The sequence below is a fragment of the Oncorhynchus tshawytscha genome, linkage group LG01 (assembly GCF_018296145.1).
Source record: "Oncorhynchus tshawytscha isolate Ot180627B linkage group LG01, Otsh_v2.0, whole genome shotgun sequence".
Taxonomy (NCBI): Eukaryota; Metazoa; Chordata; class Actinopteri; order Salmoniformes; family Salmonidae; genus Oncorhynchus; species Oncorhynchus tshawytscha.
The window spans coordinates 75,891,325-75,910,994 of NC_056429.1; the positions used below are offsets into that span (position 1 = coordinate 75,891,325).

At 41.6% G+C, this 19,670-nt stretch overlaps 1 protein-coding gene across 1 annotated transcript in view; it reads left to right on the forward strand.

Annotated features, from left to right (window-relative positions):
* The first annotated feature begins 14,101 nt into the window (after positions 1 to 14,101).
* Positions 14,102 to 19,670, forward strand: part of LOC112256863 (3-hydroxy-3-methylglutaryl-CoA lyase, cytoplasmic) — a 35,876-nt gene continuing 30,307 nt past the window's right edge. Inside the window, exons 1-2 of the mRNA XM_024430417.1 lie at positions 14,102 to 14,182; positions 19,426 to 19,612. Coding sequence (XP_024286185.1) covers positions 19,517 to 19,612 — 96 coding nt within the window. The 5' untranslated portion in view covers positions 14,102 to 14,182; positions 19,426 to 19,516. The remainder of the gene's footprint in view (positions 14,183 to 19,425; positions 19,613 to 19,670) is intronic.

Below are 19,670 nucleotides of genomic sequence, written 5' to 3' on the forward strand. Positions count from 1 at the left end.
TCTATGTTAATTTGCCACATGCACAAGATACAGAAGGTGTAAACAGTACAGGTAAATAGTTACTTGCATAGTCACATTTTTTGTTTAGACATGTAGCTACAGTAGCAAGCTAAACAATGAACCATACTCCCAACTCATAAAGTTACTACCCTGCATTAATCTGCCTCCTGAGGTCGAGGAGGTGCTGTTGCACCTTCTTCACCACACTGTCTGTGTAGGTGGACCATATCAGTTCGTCTGTGATGTCTACACCGAGGAACTTAAAACTTTCCACCTTCTCCGCTGCTGTCCCATCAATGTGGATAGGGGGTGATGCTCCCTCTACTGTTTTCTGAAGTCCACGATCATATCCTTTGTTTTGTTGACGTTGAGTGAGAGGTTGTTTTCCTGACACCACCCTCCGAGTGCCCTCACCTCCTCCCTGTAGGCTGTTTCGTCGTTGGTAATCAAGCCCACTACTGTTGTGTCGTCTGCAAATTTGATAAATGAGTTGGAGGCATGCAAGGCCACGCAGTCATGGGTGAACAGGGAGTACAGGAGGGGGCTAAGCACACACCCTTGTGGGGCCCCAGTGTTGAGGATCAGCGAAGTGGAAATTATGTTTTCCTACCTTCACCACCTGGGGGGCGGCCCGTCAGGAATTCCAAGACCCAAATGCACAGGGCGGGCTTGAGACCAAGGGCCTCAAGCTTAATGATGAGCTTGGAGGGTACTATGGTGTTGAATGCTGAGCTGTAGTCAATGAACAGCATTCTTACATAGGTTGTCCTCTTGTCCAGATGGGATAGGGCAGTGTGCAGTATGATGGCAATTGCATCGTCTATGGACCTGTTTCGGAGCTATACATATTTAAGTGGGTCTAGGGTGGCAGGTAAGGTGGAGGTGATATGATCCTTGACTAGTCTCTCAAAACACTTCTTGAATGCTACGGGGTGGTAGTCATTTAGTTCAGTTACCTTTGCCTTCTTGGGTACAGGAACTATGGTGGCCATCTTGAAGCATGTGGGGATAGGGAGAGATTGAATATGTCCGTAAACACACCAGCCAGCTGGTCTGCGGATGCTCTGAGGACGCGGCCAGGGATGCCGTCTGTGCTGGCAGCCTTGTGAGGGTTAACACGTCTGAACGTCTTACTCACGTCGGCCACAGAGAAGGAGAGCCCACAGTCCTTGGTAGCAGGCCACGTCAGTGGCACTGTATTATCCTCAAAGCGGGCAAAGAAGGTGTTTAGTTTGTCTGGAAGCAAGACATCGGTGTCCGTGACGTGGCTGGTTTTCTTTTTGTAGTCCGTGATTGCCTGTAGACCCTCCCACATACGTCTCGTGTCTGAGCCATTGAACTGCGACTCCACTTTGTCCCTATACCAACATTTCGCTTGTTTGATTGCCTTGTGGAGGGAATTACTACAATGTTTGTATTCAGCCATATTCCCAGTCATCTTTCCATGGTTAAATGCAGTGGTTCGCGCTTTCAGTTTTGCGTGGATGCTATCTATCCACGGATTCTGGTTAGGGTAGGTTTTAATAGTCACAGTGGGTACAACATCTTCAATGCATTTCCTTATAAAGTCACTCACCGAATGAGCGTATAAATCGATATTATTCTCTGAGGCTGCCCGGAAAATTTCCCAGTATGCGTGATCAAAACGATATTGAAGCGTGGATTCCGATTGGTCAGACCAGCCATGAATAGTTCTCGTCACGGGCACATCCTGTTTGAGTTTCTGCCTATAGGACGGGAGGAGCCAAATGGAGTCGTGGTCAGATTTGCTGAAGGGAGGGCGGGGGAGGGCCTTGTATTTCTTCGGGGAAGTTAGAGTAGCTGTGATCCAGTGTATTGACTGCACGAGTGCTACAATCAGTATGCTGATAGAATTTAGGTAGCCTTGTTCTCAAATTTGCTTAGCTAAATCCCCAACTACAATAAATACAGCCTCAGGATATGTGGTTTCCAGTTTGCATAGAGTCCAGTGAAGTTTCTTGGGGCCGTCATGGCTTAAGGGGGGATATACACGGCTGTGACAATAATGGACGAGAATTCTCTTGGGAGGTAATATGGTTGGCATTTGATTGTGAGGAATTCTAGGTCAGGTGAACAAAAGGACTTGAGTTCCTGTATGTTGTTACGATTACACCATGAGTTGTTAATCATGAAGCATACAATCCCGCCCTTCTTCTTCCCTGAGAGATGCTTATTTCTGTCGGCGCGATGCATAAAGAATCCCGGTGGCTGTACCGACTCTGACAATATATCCTTAGAGAGCCATGTTTCTGTGAAACAGAGTATGTTACAATCCCTGATGTCTCTCTGGAAAGCAAGCCTTGCCCTAATTTTGTCTACCTTGTTATCTAGACTGCACATTGGCGAGTAATATACTTGAAGGCGGTGTGTGGCCTGCACGCCTCCGATGTCTGATCAGGAGGATACTCCATCTACCTCTTCTGCGGCGACGTTGTTTTTGGATCCCCTTTGGGAAATTCATGGTCGTAATGTTGGTAAGTTGACGTTGCTCTGATATCCAATAGCACTTCTGTACGTAATAACACTTAAGATTTTCTGTGCTGACAATGTAAGAAATAAAACATTCAAAAAACAAAATACTGCACAGTTTCTTAAGGACTAGAAGCGAGGCGGCCCACTCTGTCGGCGCCATCTTGATATCTTTCAAAAAAGCTGCGTTAGAAAGGGTTACCTACACTTACTGACCAGCTCATATTATAGACGGAAGTGTGGTACATGGCAGACCAATCTGAATTCATATCTCGGCATGTTCAGCCCATCCATTATCTCATCCAATCATGGCTAGCGGGAAGGTTCCAGTCTTTTCCCATGGCTAAACAAACTTGGGTCGTATTTGTATTTACATATGGCATTTGTTATTAAGACATATGAAGGGTCACATGTTCCAGAAGGCATTTCTGCCACAAAACACGTTTTTTTGTCATTTTTAAGTTCAAATGCCTCTCCAGTGAAGTAGTGACGTTCAACATACGCCTAGTTTCCTGAAACGAGTCACACTATTCAAAAGTTTCAACACACCTACTATTGTCTATATTATAGAATAATAGTGAAGACATCAAAACTATGAAATAACACATATGGAATTATTTAGTAACCAAAAAAGTGTTAAACAAATCAATATATATTTTACATTCTTCAAAGTAAACACCATTTGCCTTGATGACAGCTTTCCACACTCTTGGCATTCTCTCAACCAGCTTCACCTGGAATGCTTTTCCAACATATGCTGAGCACTTGTTGGCTGCTTTTCCTTCACTCTGCAGTCCAACTCATCCCTAACCATCTCATTTGGATTGTGGTTGGGTGATTGTAGAGGCCAGGTCATCTGATGCAGCACTCCATCACTCTCCTTCTTGGTCAAATAGCCCTTACACAGCCTGGAGGTGTATTTTGGGTCATTGTCCTGTTAAAAAACAAATGGTAATCCCACTAAGCACAAACCAGATTGGATGGCGTATCGCTGCAGAATGCTGTGGTAGCCATGCTGGTAAAGTGTGCCTTGAATTCTAAATAAATCACTGACAGTGTCACTAGCAAAGCACCCGCACACCATCAGACCTCCTCCTCCATGCTTCACAGTGGGAACCACACATGCAGAGATCATCTGTTCACCTACTCTGCATCTTTAGAACCAACAATCTCTGATTTAGACTCATCAGACCAAAGGACAGATTTCCACCGGTCTAATGTCCATTGCTCGGTTTCTTGGCCCAAGCAAGTCTCTTCTTTTTATTGGTGTCTTTTGGTAGCGGTTTCTTTGCAGAAATTCGACCATGAAGGCCTGATTCCCACAGTCTCCTCTGAACAGTTGATGTTTAGATGTGTCTGTTACTGGTAACTCCAATGAATTTATTCTCTGCAGCAGAGGTAACTCTGGGTCTTCCTTTCCTGTGGTGGTCCTCATGAGAGCCAGTTTCATCAAAACGCTTGATGTTTTTTGCGACTGCACTTGCGACTGCACAAATTTTCCGGATTGACTGACCTTCATGTCTTATAGTAATGATGGACTGTCATTTCTCTTTGCTTGGTCTTTTACCAAATTGGACTATCATCTGTATACAAACCCTACCTTGTCACAACACAACTGATTGGCTCAAACGCATTAAGAAGGAAAGAAATTCCACAATTGATCTTTTAAGAAGACAGGCATACTTGTTAATTGAAATGCATTTGAGTTGACTACCTCATGAAGCTGGTTGAGAGAATGCCAAGAGTGTGCAAAGCTGTCCTTTAGGAAAAGGGTGGGTACTTTGAAGAATCTCATATATAAAATATATTTAGATTTTAAAAAACTTTTTGGGCTACTACATGATTCCGTGTGTGTTATCTCATAGTTTTGATGTCTTCAATATTATTCTAGAAAATAGTAAAAATAAATAAAGATCCTTGAATGAGTAGGTGTGTCCAAACTTTTGACTGGTACTGTACATGCTGTATATAATGGGGCAAAAAAGTATTTAGTCAGCCACCAATTGTGCAAGTTCTCCCACTTAAAAAGATGAGAGAGGCCTGTAATTTTCATCATAGGTACACCTCAACTATGACAGACAAAATGAGAAAAAAAAATCCAGAAAATCACATTGTAGGATTTTTAATGAATTTATTTGCAAATTATGGTGGAAAATAAGTATTTGGTCAATAACAAAAGTTTATCTCAATACTTTGTTATATACCCTTTGTTGGCAATGACAGAGGTCAAACGTTTTCTGTAAGTCTTCACAAGGTTTTCACACACTGTTGCTGGTATTTTGGCCCATTCCTCCATGCAGATCTCCTCTAGAGCAGTGATGTTTTGGGGCTGTTGCTGGGCAACACGGACTTTCAACTCCTTCCAAAGATTTTCTATGGAGTTGAGATCTGGAGACTGGCTAGGCCACTCCAGGACCTTGAAATGCTTCTTATGAAGCCACCCCTTCGTTGCCCGGGCGGTGTGTTTGGGAACATTGTCATGCTGAAAGACCCAGCCACGTTTCATCTTCAATGCCCTTGCTGATGGAAGGAGGTTTTCACTCAAAATCTCACGATACATGGCCCCAATCATTCTTTCCTTTACACGGGTCAGTTGTCCTGGTCCCTTTGCAGAAAAACAGCCCCAAAGCATGATGTTTCCATCCCCATGCTTCACAGTAGGTATGGTGTTCTTTGGATGCAACTCAGCATTCTTTGTCCTCCAAACACGACGAGTTGAGTTTTTACCAAAAAGTTATATTTTGGTTTCATCTGACCATATGACATTCTCCCAATCTTCTTCTGGATCATCCAAATGCTCTCTAGCAAACTTCAGACAGGCCTGGACATGTACTGGTTTAAGCAGGGGGACACAGGATTTGCAGGATTTGAGTCCCTGGCGGCGTAGAGTGTTACTGATGGTAGGCTTTGTTACTTTGGTCCCAGCTCTCTGCAGGTCATTCACTAGGTCCCCCCGTGTGGTTCTGGGATTTTTGCTCACCGTTCTCGTGATCATTTTGACCCCACGGGGTGAGATCTTGCGTGGAGCCCCAGATCGAGGGAGATTATCAGTGGTCTTGTATATCTTCCATTTCCTAATAATTGCTCCCACAGTTGATTTCTTCAAACCAAGCTGCTTACCTATTGCAGATTCAGTCTTCCCAGCCTGGTGCAGGTCTACAATTTTGTTTCTGGTGTCCTTTGACAGCTCTTTGTTCTTGGCCATAGTGGAGTTTGGAGTGTGACTGTTTGAGGTTGTGGACAGGTGTCTTTTATACTGATAACAAGTTCAAAAAGGTGCCATTAATACAGGTAACGAGTGGAGGACAGAGGAGCCTCTTAAAGAATACGTTACAGGTCTGTGAGAGCCAGAAATCTTGCTTGTTTGTAGGTGACCAAATACTTATTTTCCACCATAATTTGCAAATAAATTCATAAAAAATCCTACAATGTGATTTTCCGGATTTTTTTTTCTAATTTTGTCTGTCATAGTTGAAGTGTACCTATGATGAAATTTACAGGCCTCTCTCATCTTTTTAAGGGGGAGAACTTGCACAATTGGTGGCTGACTAAATATAGTCATTTATAGTCACATTTTATGCATTTCTGTGACACTCAGAAGCTGAGAAATTGACGTTTAAACTAATCTGACATGGTGGCCACAAATTTGGACGATATTGGCGTTATGGTTGCAGGTGCCATTAGACTTTTAGCTCTAACTTTGGAACCCGGTGGACTATCAATTCAGTTCCAATTGCATCTGAAGGACAATACTCTCTACTTAGTCAAAATACATTGGGTGGAAGCTAAATAAGTAGTTACATTTTTGTGTTGTAGTGGCTGCCATGCCCCCAGAGGCAAATCTTGGATGGCTCCATATCTATATACAACATCTAAGAGGGCGTAGCAGTCAGGCGTTTTTTGTCTTCATCTTGTCGTGTCCTGTGTATATATCTTTATATATATATTTTTAAATATATTTTTTCTTCACATATCTTTTTTCATATTTTTCTTAACCCCAACTTTAACATACTCTCCTGCAACATGCCTCACCCAATGTGGTATGGATCTTCTATTTTCTATACTTTAGAACCGGAGCCCCCAACAGAAACTAGCCAGCTAACTAGCTTCTAGCTAGTAATCAGCTAGGCACTGATTGAGGTCATCAGCTAACCTTTAGCCAGGACAAGTCCTCCCAGTCTGTACAGCGTGTTTCAATCCAGAGTTTATTCAGGTTCAGAGCTTAATCCAGAGATTCATTTTTCTCCATACCACCGGATTCCTACCGCAAGCTCTGAACCTCTTCACCTGGACCATCGCAGCTAGCTAGCTGCTATCCGATTGGCTTCTCCTGGCTAACGTCTCTGTCCCGAAGCAATCACCAGTTAGCCTGGAGCTAGCCTATGCTAGGCCCATCTCCCTGCTGGCTGAAGAGGTCCATCAGCCACTCCTTAGGCTACAATACCTATTTTGCCTATTGGCGTGGACCCCTTTTATTGCCGATACAGAGCCCCGTCGATCCATCACGACTGGACTACTGACGTAATCCGCCTGAGGGGGTTTTTCAATGGGCTCCTTCATCGTGACGTCCCCTGAATGCCCATCTGCTAGACTGCTAGCCATGGCCCGCTAGCTGTCTAGAGCATACCGTACTGTTAGCTGAAATGGTCCATCAGTCATTTCTTGGGCTACTATACCTATTTTGCCAATTGGCCTGGACCCTTTTACTACACGGACCCCTGCTGATCCAGCACGACTGGTGTGCCGACATAACCGCACGAGGGGGCTACAACAACAGACTTCTTCCATTGCGACATCCCTCTAAGGCCCTTCTGCGAGCCTGCTAGCCCCTGCCCGCTAGCTGTCTGAATCGCCATGTCTCCAGCCCTTCCAGCTACTAATTGGACCCTATGATCACACGGCTACACATGCCACTCCCTAATGTCAATATTTCCTGTCCGTTGCCGTTTTGGTTAGTGATTATTGTCTTATTTCACTGTAGAGCCTCCAGCCCTGCTCAATATGCCACAGCTAACTCTCTTGTCCCACCTCCCACATATGCGGTGACATCACCTGGTATAATTGATGTCTCTAGAGACAAAACTTCTCTCATCGTCACTCAACGCCTAGGTTTACCTCAACTGTATTCACATCCTACCATACCGTTGTCTGTACGTTATGCATTGAATCTATTCTACAGCGACCTGAAACCTGCTCCTTTTACTCTCTGTTCCAAACGTACTAGACGAGCAGTTCTTATAGCCCTTAGACGTACCCTTATCCTACTCCTCCTCTGCTCCTCTGGTGATGTAGAGGTTAAACCAGGACCTGCAGTGCCTTGCTCCACTCCCATTCCCCAGGCCCTCTCATTTGTTGACCTCTGTAACCGTTAAAGCCTTGGTTTCATGCATGTTAACATTAGAAGCCTCCTCCCTAAATTAGTTTAATTCACTGCTTTAGCACACTCTGCCAACCCGGATGTCCTAGCTGTGTCTGAATCCTGGCTTAGGAAGGCCATCAAAAACCCTGACATTTCTATCCCTAACTATAACATTTTCCGACAAGATAGAGCTGCCAAAGGGGGCGGAGTTGCAATCTACTGCAGAGATAGCCTGCAGAGCTCTGTCTTACAATCCAGGTCTGTGCCCAAACCATTTGAGCTTCTACTTTTAAAAATCCACCTTTCCAGAAAAATGTCTCTCAACTTTGCCGCATGCTATAGACCACCTTCTGCCTCAAGCTGTGCCCTGGACACCATATGTGAATTGATTGCCCCCCATCTATCTTCAGAGCTCGTGCTGTTAGGTGACCTAAACTGGGACATGCTTAACACCCCAGCCATCCTACAATCTAAGCTTGATGTCCTCAATCTCACAAAAATGATCAATAAACCTACCAGGTACAACCCCTAATCCGTAAACACAGGCACCCTCATAGATATCATCCTGACCAACCTGCCCTTCAAATACACCTCTGCTGGCTTCAACCAGGATCTCAGCGATCACTGCCTCATTGCTTGGTTCCGTAATGGGTCTTCGGTTAAACAGCTAAGCCTCATCACTGTCAAACGCTCCCTAAAAAACAAAAACAAAACAAAAACAACCTGTGGCGTACGGCATTAGCATCAAATAGCCACCGTGATATGCAACTTTTCAGGGAAGTTAGGAACAAATATACACAGGCAGTTAGGAAAGCAAAGGCTAGCTTTTTCAAACAGAAATTTGCATCCTGCAGCACAAACTCCAAAAAGTCAAGTTAACAAACAGATCACTGACCATTTCGAATCCCACCGTACCTTCTCCACTATGCAATCTGGTTTCCGAGCTGGTCATGGGTGCACCTCAGCCACGCTCAAGGTCCTAAACGATATCATAACCACCAACGATAAGAAACAATACTGTGCAGCTGTATTCATCGACCTGGCCAAGGCTTTTGACTTAGTCAATCACTGCATTCTTATCGGCAGACTCAACTGCCTTGGTTTCTCAAATGACTGCCTCGCCTGGTTCACCAACTACTTCTCAGACAGAGTTCAGTGTGGCAAATCGGAGGGCCTGTGGTCCGGACCTCTGGCAGTCTCTATGGGGGTGCCACAGGATTCAATTCTCGGGCCGACTCTTTTCTCTGTATACATCAATGATGTCACTCTTGCTGCTGGTGATACTCTGATCCACCTCTACACAGATGACACCATTCTGTATACTTCTGGCCATTCTTTGGACACTGTGTTAACTAACCTCCAGATGAGCTTCAATGCCATGCAACTCTCCTTCCGTGGCCTCCAACTGCTCTTAAATACAAGTAAAACTAAATGCATGCTCTTCAACCGATCGCTGCCCGCACCTGCCCGCACGTCCAGCATCACTACTCTGGGCGGTTCTGACTTAGAAAATGTGGACAACTACAAATACCTAGGTGTCTGGTTAGACTGTAAACTCTCCTTCCAGACTCACATTAAAAACCTATTTGAGCTAGGGGGCAGTATTTGGAAGTTTGGATGACTGACGTGCCCAAAGTAAACTGCCTGTTACTCAGGCCCAGAAATTAGGATATGCATATAATTGGTAACATTGGATAGAAAACACTCTAAAGTTTCTAAAACTGTTACAATAATGTCTGTGAGTGTAACAGAACTGAACGCCCATTTTTGTGTGTAGCTAGGACCCTTGGGATTGCAAACAGAGGAAGATCTTCAAAGTTAAGTGATTTATTTTATCGCTATTTCTGATTTTTGTGACGCCTCTGCAGATTTGATTTTTTTTTTAACGCTGGTGTATGCGGGGCGCTGTCCTCAGACAATCAAATGCTATGCTTTCGCCGTAAAGCCTATTGTAAATCGAACAAAGCGGTTTGATTACCAAGATTCTAAGCTAAAGAATGATGTATGACACTTTCATGAATGATTAATTTGACTATTTTTGTATTTTGAATTTCGTGCTCTGCAATTTCACAGGATGTTGTCGTTGTAGAACGCTAGTGGGACACCTAGCCCAAAGAGGATTTTAAGCATCTCCAATGCTAAATTAAATATAGAATTGGCTTCCTATTTCACAACGAAGCATCCTTCACTCATGCTGCCAAACATACCCTCGTAAAACTGACTATCCTGCCAATCCTTGACTTCGGCGATGTCATTTACAAAATAGCCTCCAACACTCTACTCAGCAAATTGGATGCAGTCTATCACAGTGCCATCTGTTTTGTCACCAATGCCCCATATACTACCCACCACTGCAACCTGTACGCTCTCGTTGACTAGCCCTCGCTACATATTCGTCGCCAAACACACTGGCTCCAGGTCATCTATAAGTCTTTGCTAGGTAAAGCACCGCCTTATCTAAGCTCACTGGTCACCATAGCAGAACACACCTGTAGCACGCACTCCAGCAGGTATATTTCTGGTCACCCCCAAAGCCAATTCCTCGTTTGGCCGCCTTTCCTTCCAGTTCTCTGCTGCCAATGACTGGAACGAATTGCAAAAATCACTGAAGCTGGAGACCCATATCTCCCTCTCTAACTTTAAGCATCAGCTGTCGGAGCAGCTCACAGATCACTGCACCTGTACATAGCCCATCTGTAAATAGCCCATCCAACAACCTCATCCCCATACGGTTATTTATTTTTTGCTCCTTTTCACCCCAGTATCTCTACTTGCACATTCATCTTCTGCACATCTATCACTAAATTGTAATTATTTTGCCACTATGACCTATTTATTGCCTTACCTTCCTTATCTTACCTCATTTGCACACACTGTTTATTCCGTGTGTATCTCTGTTTCGTTGTTTGTGTTGCACTGCTTTGCTTTATCGTGGCCAGGTCGCAGTTGTAAATGAGAACTTGTTCTCAACTAGCCTACCTGGTTAAATAAAGGTGAAATAAATAAAAATATATATATTTTCAGGTTATGTACATCTACCTCTGTGCCAAATTTAGTGCTTTTATCACAAAGTCTACTATTGAGTCTACATTTTCAGCTTAGCTACGCACTAGAAAACATATTTGTTAATTCCTCCATATTAACACAGGAATCATAGTAAATTGTATTTTCTTGTCAGTAACTAGTTGCTTGACAAAGTCCCAAAATTACTGAGGGATAAAAAAGGTTAAAAAATTATGAAATTTTTGACCATTTGGGTTCAAAATGTACCCCTGTTGGCACTTTTAGGGTTAACATTGGTTTCTCAGTGATCTAATGAATACATGTAAATGAATTGCCACAAAACAACAGCCATTGTACATTATGTTGGGTAATTCCCACTTCTGTTTCCCTTCGGTAAACTACAGGATTTTTTTATATTTTTCTTTGCCTCACAGTTTATTTTCAAAGTGTCAGCTTGCACTCTGTCCACAAGGCTGGTGAAATTGTATCTAATAACAATGTTTTGCAGTTTACTTTAGTCATCGGTCCACATATGGTTCTCCATATTTGTCTTCTGTGGGTGGGCTGGAACTTCCATTATAGCTCAATCAGTGTCTCTTGAAAAGCACGTACATCTGGGTCAGATTTTTTACATGTTGTTGGGTATGACAAGGCAAAAAATACAAGGAATGTCTCCTAATACGTCTAGATGTATGTGTGCTTGTGTGCACATTTGTTTCCTGAACTATAAAAATGGGGTGTTGTTGCAAAAAACTGCATGTGACCTGAAATGTCTTCTGAAATCATTATAAAATGAAGCACCTGTGCCTTGGTAATGTTTGCCCTGTGACTTTGACTTTCATCTTCAGCCATCCTTTCATGAGAAGCAAGCTTTTTCGCAATGTAAACTTGTGTCTTGTTGCAAATTTAGGACAAATTCAAGGTTCCCCTCTATCGCTACAAACATAAATTGAGGATTACATCAACCCTATGTGAATTTCCTTCTTTCATATCAATCAGCCTATACTGTTTAAAGATCAGTGGATAACATCTCGCTATCAGTCTTAAACAACAGTTTTCCTGTCATTTATTCTTGAGACTTGCTTACCAAATCATGCCATATTTCCCCATTTTATATTTTCCTGTCACATTTTATGTTGACTTTTTTTTGTAGAGATTTCGCGATTTACTTTCAGTTATGGAATGCTGTGTTTTGTTATGGTTTTCATCAAAATAAAAATAAACTATTGTTGAGACTAATACAGGAAGCATGCCATGAAAATGTATGTACAATGCTGTAAAGATGTTAAAGACTGCTGTTTCATTTAAAGTGTGACTGGTTTAATAAAATCATTTTCTTAAATAAATACATTCTCGTAAACCTGCCATTCAAATGAAAGTCCGACATTGAGGCTTTTAACGGGAACATCGAATGCTTCGAAATATAAAAATGCTACTCTCAATCTATAATGTTATCAGAGGCAGCGTGGTCAGTGCATGTCTCAAGTCAAACTGGCTAGCTTCTGGATCCTCTCACTTGTTCCTGTATTCCAACATGAATCAGTCAGAGCTTCTGACCACATCATGGGCACTTGGGAAGAGAATGCGTGCTTTCTTCTTACTGTACAAGGCTATAAGGCTGCTACTGTACCTCACAATCAGCCATGGTCATAAGCCTGCAGTCAAGAGGGCTTTTAAACAGTATGCATGTTCTCCAATACTACCCCAAGACAGAACAACATGACCATTAGCTATGTGTTTTGCAGTGGAGAATTCCCTAGAAGGAAAAAGATAGTAAGGGGGGAAAAGGGCTAAATCTGCTATACAGTATATTAACCATCTTCTTCTGAAAAGGTTCAAAACGAGGTCAGACATCGAAACCCTGTATCAATCAAACTGATGTATCATCAAGACTCAAAAGCGGAAGTCGGATCTCCTTCCAGAGTCCATCAGAAGTCAAACACACCTGGCTTTAGGACCCAAGAGAAAAAAAAAAAAAACACGATTGCAATGACGGTAGGATGTCATTTTAAATAAGAATTTGTTCTTAACTGACTTGCCTAGTTAAATAAAAGTACAATTTTAAAAAATACAACAAATTAAAATATCCAGAAGTAACTTCCTTGACAACAGAAACCTGATGATCAACAGTATCCCAAAATGATGTGTATTGAAACAGAATTTGTTGTTTCAGTCTTTGGATAAAATAAGAAAATATAATTTCCTTAGTCAATCTTCATCACTGTTGCGGTAGCCAAGACACATATTTCATCAAAATGTGTCGAGTTGTGTAAGACAGATAGGTGGAGTAAAATGAATTTACCATGCAAGGGAATGATAGCAGGAGTTCTAGCTTCTGTCTGTTGTTCTAGGCACAAGGAATAATACTGTTGCATTGGATACAAAATATGTTGTGCATTGGGGTCCTCATCAATCAGATCATTTTCTTGTGAAGTTCTGAAGGTCAGTAAAATGCATTAAACCTCACCAGAAGAGATGAGTTATGCTCTCCACTGTCTTTTCATCCTCTCACAACACCCGAGGAAGATATGTTTGCTTTGGAAAAAGAGATTCAAGACACTTAGAAAGTAAATAGAGATATCAACAGCTGTCATTTAACTCTATTCATATTTGTTCAGCTTCTTGTCAAGAATGCTATGAAATATAATTTTTTCCATCACAGAGATGGGACAGTTTGAGAGATCATCATTTATAACCCAAGTGGACCCTCTACTGTACAATTAACCAATCTGCACAATACAGCCTAAACTGCATTAAAACATCTGCCCAGTTACATCAATGTCAAACCTGTTGTTACCTACAGTAGTGTTCTACTTAATAGCCAGCCAGCAGTCTTCTCAGGAATCAAATCGACCATGATGTAGAACTCTTACAGCCAATCCATAATGTTTAAGCAAAAAAATTTCGTCGTAATTCTGATTCCAAGCTTTAATGATGCAACGCACGGTAAGCTAATCTGCATTCCCACCTGCTGAACAATACTTTAACAATCAACATTTTGCTGCTTTGTACATAGAGCTGTCATAGAGGCCATGTCAAGCGGTCGAGGGGCCTCGAAGCCAACTACGGCTTAGTGGAATGAGCATCCAAATCTGTTGAGAAATTACTTTGTAAAGTTGAATGTCCTACGTGACCCTCTTAGCCCTGCGCTTGATGGTCATTTGGGGACAGTGGCCCCAATGCACAGGTCAGTGACTTTTGTAACCAAAAACCAAGGGGTGCTAGGCAATGTGACTACTGCAAAGTAATCTTTAACACACATGCTGTCTCTGAGGGAAGCTGTGGAAAGTTGGCCCCGGCCAGTCGACCTTCCTGAAGGAACTGTATAAGGTAACCCGCTGTTTTTATAAAGGCTTTTACGTTTGCAAAAAATAATATTTCCCTGAGGTCATTTTTTTCTCTCTTTTACACACAGTTGAGTTGGGTAGAATGTGAAATAGTTAAGAACCATTCTGTTTTTTTAATGCATTCTCAAGTGTTCTGACAAATGTATCACAGATCTATTTATTTTAATCACATTGTATCTATTCAGCATATCTGATGCCGACTACATACACATCTCAATCCATCCATTCTGACCAGATTTAGCTGACACATACCTTTGCAACCAGATAATCACTGGGAAGCTAATTTAGTGCTAACTTTCCATGGTTGAACAGTACATTTATAAAGCTTTCCTGCTGCCCATAAATAATGGACATTGTTGAAACTTATTCTAGCATTCACAGTTGAAGAATGAACAAGGCTCTTCTGTTGCAACCAGTGTTTTTAAGCAATTCAATCAAATCCGAGGTTTAGAATTGAAGACGGGTGGAGGGATGAAAATTGATTTAATCTGGATCCTGTTTTCTTTCTTCCATTTTGTTTTCAGTATACTGAGAGCTCAAAACCCTTTCATGCCATGTGAAAAACCTGCTCCCTATAAAGTGTATTTTTCCACATCTGTTTCTTTCTGAAGATAAAAAGATATACTCTCAATTTCTCATAAGCAACATTTTCCAGATAAGATGGGTATTTAACAGGATAACTGTTGGCATTTGCCATTGAGTTTTTATTTTTGATATCTAAATTTGTTCATCATCTGTTTGTTCTCCAAGCGTTTAATGCTTAAAATATATTGTGCATAAGAGATACACAAAGGAATGCAGATGCATCTTTTTCCTGTTAGGATATTGTGTTATAGCTGTAAGCCCATGCTATGCTGAGTGGTTGCATAAGTGTAGGCCTACCACTTGTTAGTTAAGAAAAGTCATCATGTTTTGTGAGATTCATTTATTTTGTTTTGTGTACACTTCTTGGCAGTAAATTATCTTTATTTTGGCACCCAAGTTGAGAAACATTGATCAATTAAAGCATTTGGAAAGGAGGAGTCCTTTCAGACCATACATATGCCTGAATATTCAAGATGTGCATTAGTTGTATCATCAGTTACTCTTCAGTGTGTGAGGTGATAAAAATATATATAATTTAGCCCTAATAGATGAATACTGTGCCTTATCTTTTACGGTAAGAGGTGTATTGGGATTTCTGTATAGGACTTGTATTTAAACTGGAGATTGATCCTCTACACACAAGGGAATTACCAGTAAAACAGTGCAGAAATGTTTTGACATACTGCCAATGTGCTTCTGTGCTCTTAACAGACATATCCATTGATTCATTTATATATATATACTTGCTATGAAAGCATTGTTGAAACATGTGTAATTAGATTTAGATTTAAATTCACTTTCCAATAGATCTGAAGAATGTCTCATTTTCCTTCTTAACATGAATCATTAAAAGCTATTTAAAAAAGAAGAAAAAAAGCTATCTTAATATCCTTTTGATATGCATCTTGAACATAAAACATCCTCACTCACCTGCACTGCATTGCTTTCAATGAGCAGGGATTCCCCTAAGGGGCCTTTCCCCCCTTTAAAAGTTTCCCTTAGCAGCTGGCATTTGTCAAGATGAGCCTACATTTTTGTTCTTTTAGCTGCATAGCTCTCATGTAAGGGAAACATTAAATGCCCAGTTAGGGACATTGAACTTAAGTAGTTTACTCCAGCTGTCAGAGATTCAGCTCCAGCCTTTTGAAATGGTACCCTGTAGAGGCAATTCTTATTCGTCCAAGCCCCAGATAATAACATTGTACTATAGAGTAGAATTGAAAACTTGCTTTGGCAATAACACATTGCTGTGGGAATTCTTTACAATTTAATGCATTTATCTAAAATGGAGTAGTAAATGCAGGTATACATTATAATGACACTGTACCTACATCTACCTTCAAAAGTATTGTATGTTACAAAGTGGGATTAAGCTGGATTTAATTGTCTTTTTTGTCAGAAATCTACACAAAATACTCTCTAATGTCAAAATGGAAGAATTTGCCAATTTAAAAAAAAAAAAAAAAAATGAAACAATGTATCTGTATCTTGATTAGATAAGTATTCAAATCCCTGAGTCAATACATGTTATAATCACCTTTGGCAGTGATTACAGCTGTGAGTCTTTCTGGGTAAATCTCTAAGAGCTTTGCACACCTGGATTGTACAATATTGGCCCATTATTATTTTTTAAATCCTTCAAGCTCTGTCATGTTTGTTGATGATCATTGCAAGGCAACCATTTTCAAGTCTTGCCATATATTTCCAAGCTGATTTAAGGCAAAACTGTAGCTAGGTCACTCCGGAACATTCACTGTCATCTTGGTAAGCAACTCCTTGTGTTTAAAGTTTTTATTTTATTTTTTATTTTTTAACCTTTATTTTACCAGGCAAGTCAGTTAAGAACACATTCTTATTGTCAATGACGGCCTGGGAACAGTGGGTTAACTGCCTGTTCAGGGGCAGAACGACAGATTTGTACCTTGTCAGCTCAGGGGTTTGAACTCACAACCTTCCGGTTACTAGTCCAACGCTCTAACCACTAGGTGAATTTGTCTTCCAGTGTCTGTTGGAAAGCAGACTGAACCAGGTTTTCCTCTAGGATTTTACCTGTGCTTACAACCTGATCTCAGAGCATTTCATATTATTCGGTACCTAAATCGTTTGTGTTCCATTTTATATGATATGTTCGTTTTGTATTGTATGTATTAATGTGTGGATGTCCATCACCCATTTCGTATGATATGTTACGAATTTGCGAAATGTGCAAATGTTATGAATTTGCGAAACGTACAATATGTTATGAATTTGCAAAATGTATGATATGTTATGAATTCTAGTTAGGTGGCTAGGTGGCCAACGTTAGCTAGCTGGCTAAAATTAGCTAGGTTAGGTTAGGGGTTAGGGTTATGTTTAGGGTTAGGTTAAAGGGTTAATGTTAGGGTTAGGGGAAGGGTTAGCTAAAAGGGTGAATGTTAGGGTTAGGGGAAGGCTTAGCTAAAAGGGTTACGGTTAGGGTTAGGGGAAGGGTTAGCTAACATGCTAAGTAGTTGCAAAGTAGCTAAAAAGTAGTAAGTATTTGAAAAGTTGCTAATTAGCTAAAATGGTCCATGATGAGATTCAAACTCGCAACCTTTGGGTTGCTAGACGTTTGTGTTAAACGCCCACCCATCGACACAGACCAACAACCCTATTTTCATTTTTGCCTTAAGTAACCATCTGTCTTATCTAACCATACCATACCAAACATAACATATTACAATCATTTCTGTGTCCCGGATTTACATTTAAGTTTAGTCTATGAGACCAGGCTGGTGCTTAGCTCTCTTCCGCTTCTTTTTATCCACAAAAACTCCCTAGTCCTTGCCAATCACAATCATACCCATGATGCAGCCACCACCATTCTTGAAAATATGAAGAGTGATGTGTTGTATTGGATTTGCCCCAAACGTAATGCTTTGTATTCAAGACAAAAAGTTGATTTCTTTGCTACATTATTTGCAGTATTACTGTAATGCTTTATTGCACACAGGATGCATGTTTTGGTCTATTTTATTCTGTACAGGCTTCCTTCTTTTCACTCTATCATTTATGTTAGTATTGTGGAGTAACTACAATGTTGTTCATCCGTCTTCAGTTATTTCCTCTGTAACTGATAGGAAAACCTCCCTGATCTTTGTGGTTGAATCTGTGTTTGAAATTCACTGCTCGACATAGGGGCCTTACAGATAATTGTATGTCTGGGGTACAGAGATGAGATAGTTATTCAGAAATCATGTTAAACACTATTATTGCACACAAGTTTAGCACATTTTTACTCGTGAACTTATTTAGGCTTGCCATAACAAAAGGATTGAATACTCAAGACATTTCAGCTTTTCACTTTTAATGAATTTCTTTACATTTCTAAAAACATAATTCCACTTTGACATTATGGGGTATTGTGTGTAGATCAGTGATGCAAAATCTCAATTAAAAACATTTAAAATTCAAGCTGTAACACAACAAAATTTGGAAAAAGCAAAAGTGTTGTGAGTTTTTAAAGGAAATGTACGTGTCCTCATTCTTGCCTCAGAAACTCCACAGAATAGTAAACCTACAGCCAAACTGTTTTGATTGAGTTGACTAAAATGACAATAGCAACCTTTCAATTTAATTTCAACTCTTACTTCCTATTTAACAGTGATTTATGCACCTATCATGGAAACCATCTGCGAACATGGCAGGGTTGGCATTCCCTTCTGAAACCTTTCCCTATTTTCAGTGGCCTGGAAGAAGGTTGTGGGCGGGATTCTAAATGATCTGCCATGAGGGAGTTTTCAAATTTAGGGAGGTGACAAGTGATGGACATAAACCTGGGAGCCCAGTGACACAAAGAGACCTGGAGACCTTTCATAGGACGGTCATACAAGTTCCCTCTCTCCCCCTGAGTGGGGGGTAGGGGTCTCTCATCGCAGGGCAGCTTATTGTGGTGAAAGGGTTCAGTTCTAGGACTTCATTAAGCCTCTCTATTGTTAACATCTGGGTGAGGAAGAATGGGTCTTTCTCTGGTAAATTGTGCCCCGGCTTTACAAGGGGATTTTATTACGCTACGACGTTGACATTGGCAGCTACTGGCACGCCTGGCAATGGAAAACCTTCAGCTGTTTCAGTCACAGGAGATCAATCAAAGCAGCCTGTTTCACTGAAGCCTTAGATTTCATCCTGAAACGGGGAAGTGAGGGACCTAGAATAAGCAGTGTGTGACTGTTCTTATTCTAAAGCCCAGAGACTCTTCAAGCAAGTACTTCCCCCTTTGAGCGCTTTCTGACTGCTCAGCTCACACACAGTCGGTTGTAACACTGTCAGGCTAGTCCAGACAAAACACTTGCTCACACTTCAGTCCCCAGTGAACTACCTAGCCACTGACCCACCCATCCCATCCATGTGCCACTCTGTCTCACCCCCTCTTTTAGTATCTCTCCCTCTCTCTCGTTGACTCTCTCTCTCTCCTCTCGCTCCTCTCTCTCAGTCTCCATCCATTCCCTGCTAGGGATGCGGCTGCCATAGCAACTGCTGAGTCACTCCCGGCTCTCTGCTCTCAGCTGCCGTCCTCTAATGTGATTGTTTTAGTGAGGGTGGCACCCAGACCCTCAGTCATCCACCCTGTCTGCATGCGTGAGCATATTGGTCAGAGTACTCCAACACGTACATTTGTTGCAGTCGATTCAGTCGAACGTAAAGATCCATCACTGCGGGTGTCGGAGCCAGATGACCCTGGGGGAGCTCTACAGGTCGAACGGGAGCCTTTCAGATGGGTAACTTTCCCACCACGGTGAAGCACTGCCTGAGCTACGAGGAACTAATCCAGGATTATCCATGGCTAGCACGCTGGCTGCAGGAGGAGAAGGTGGGGGTTGTTGTCTTGCTTTTGCTGCTCTGCGCACATGACTCACTCATGACATAAA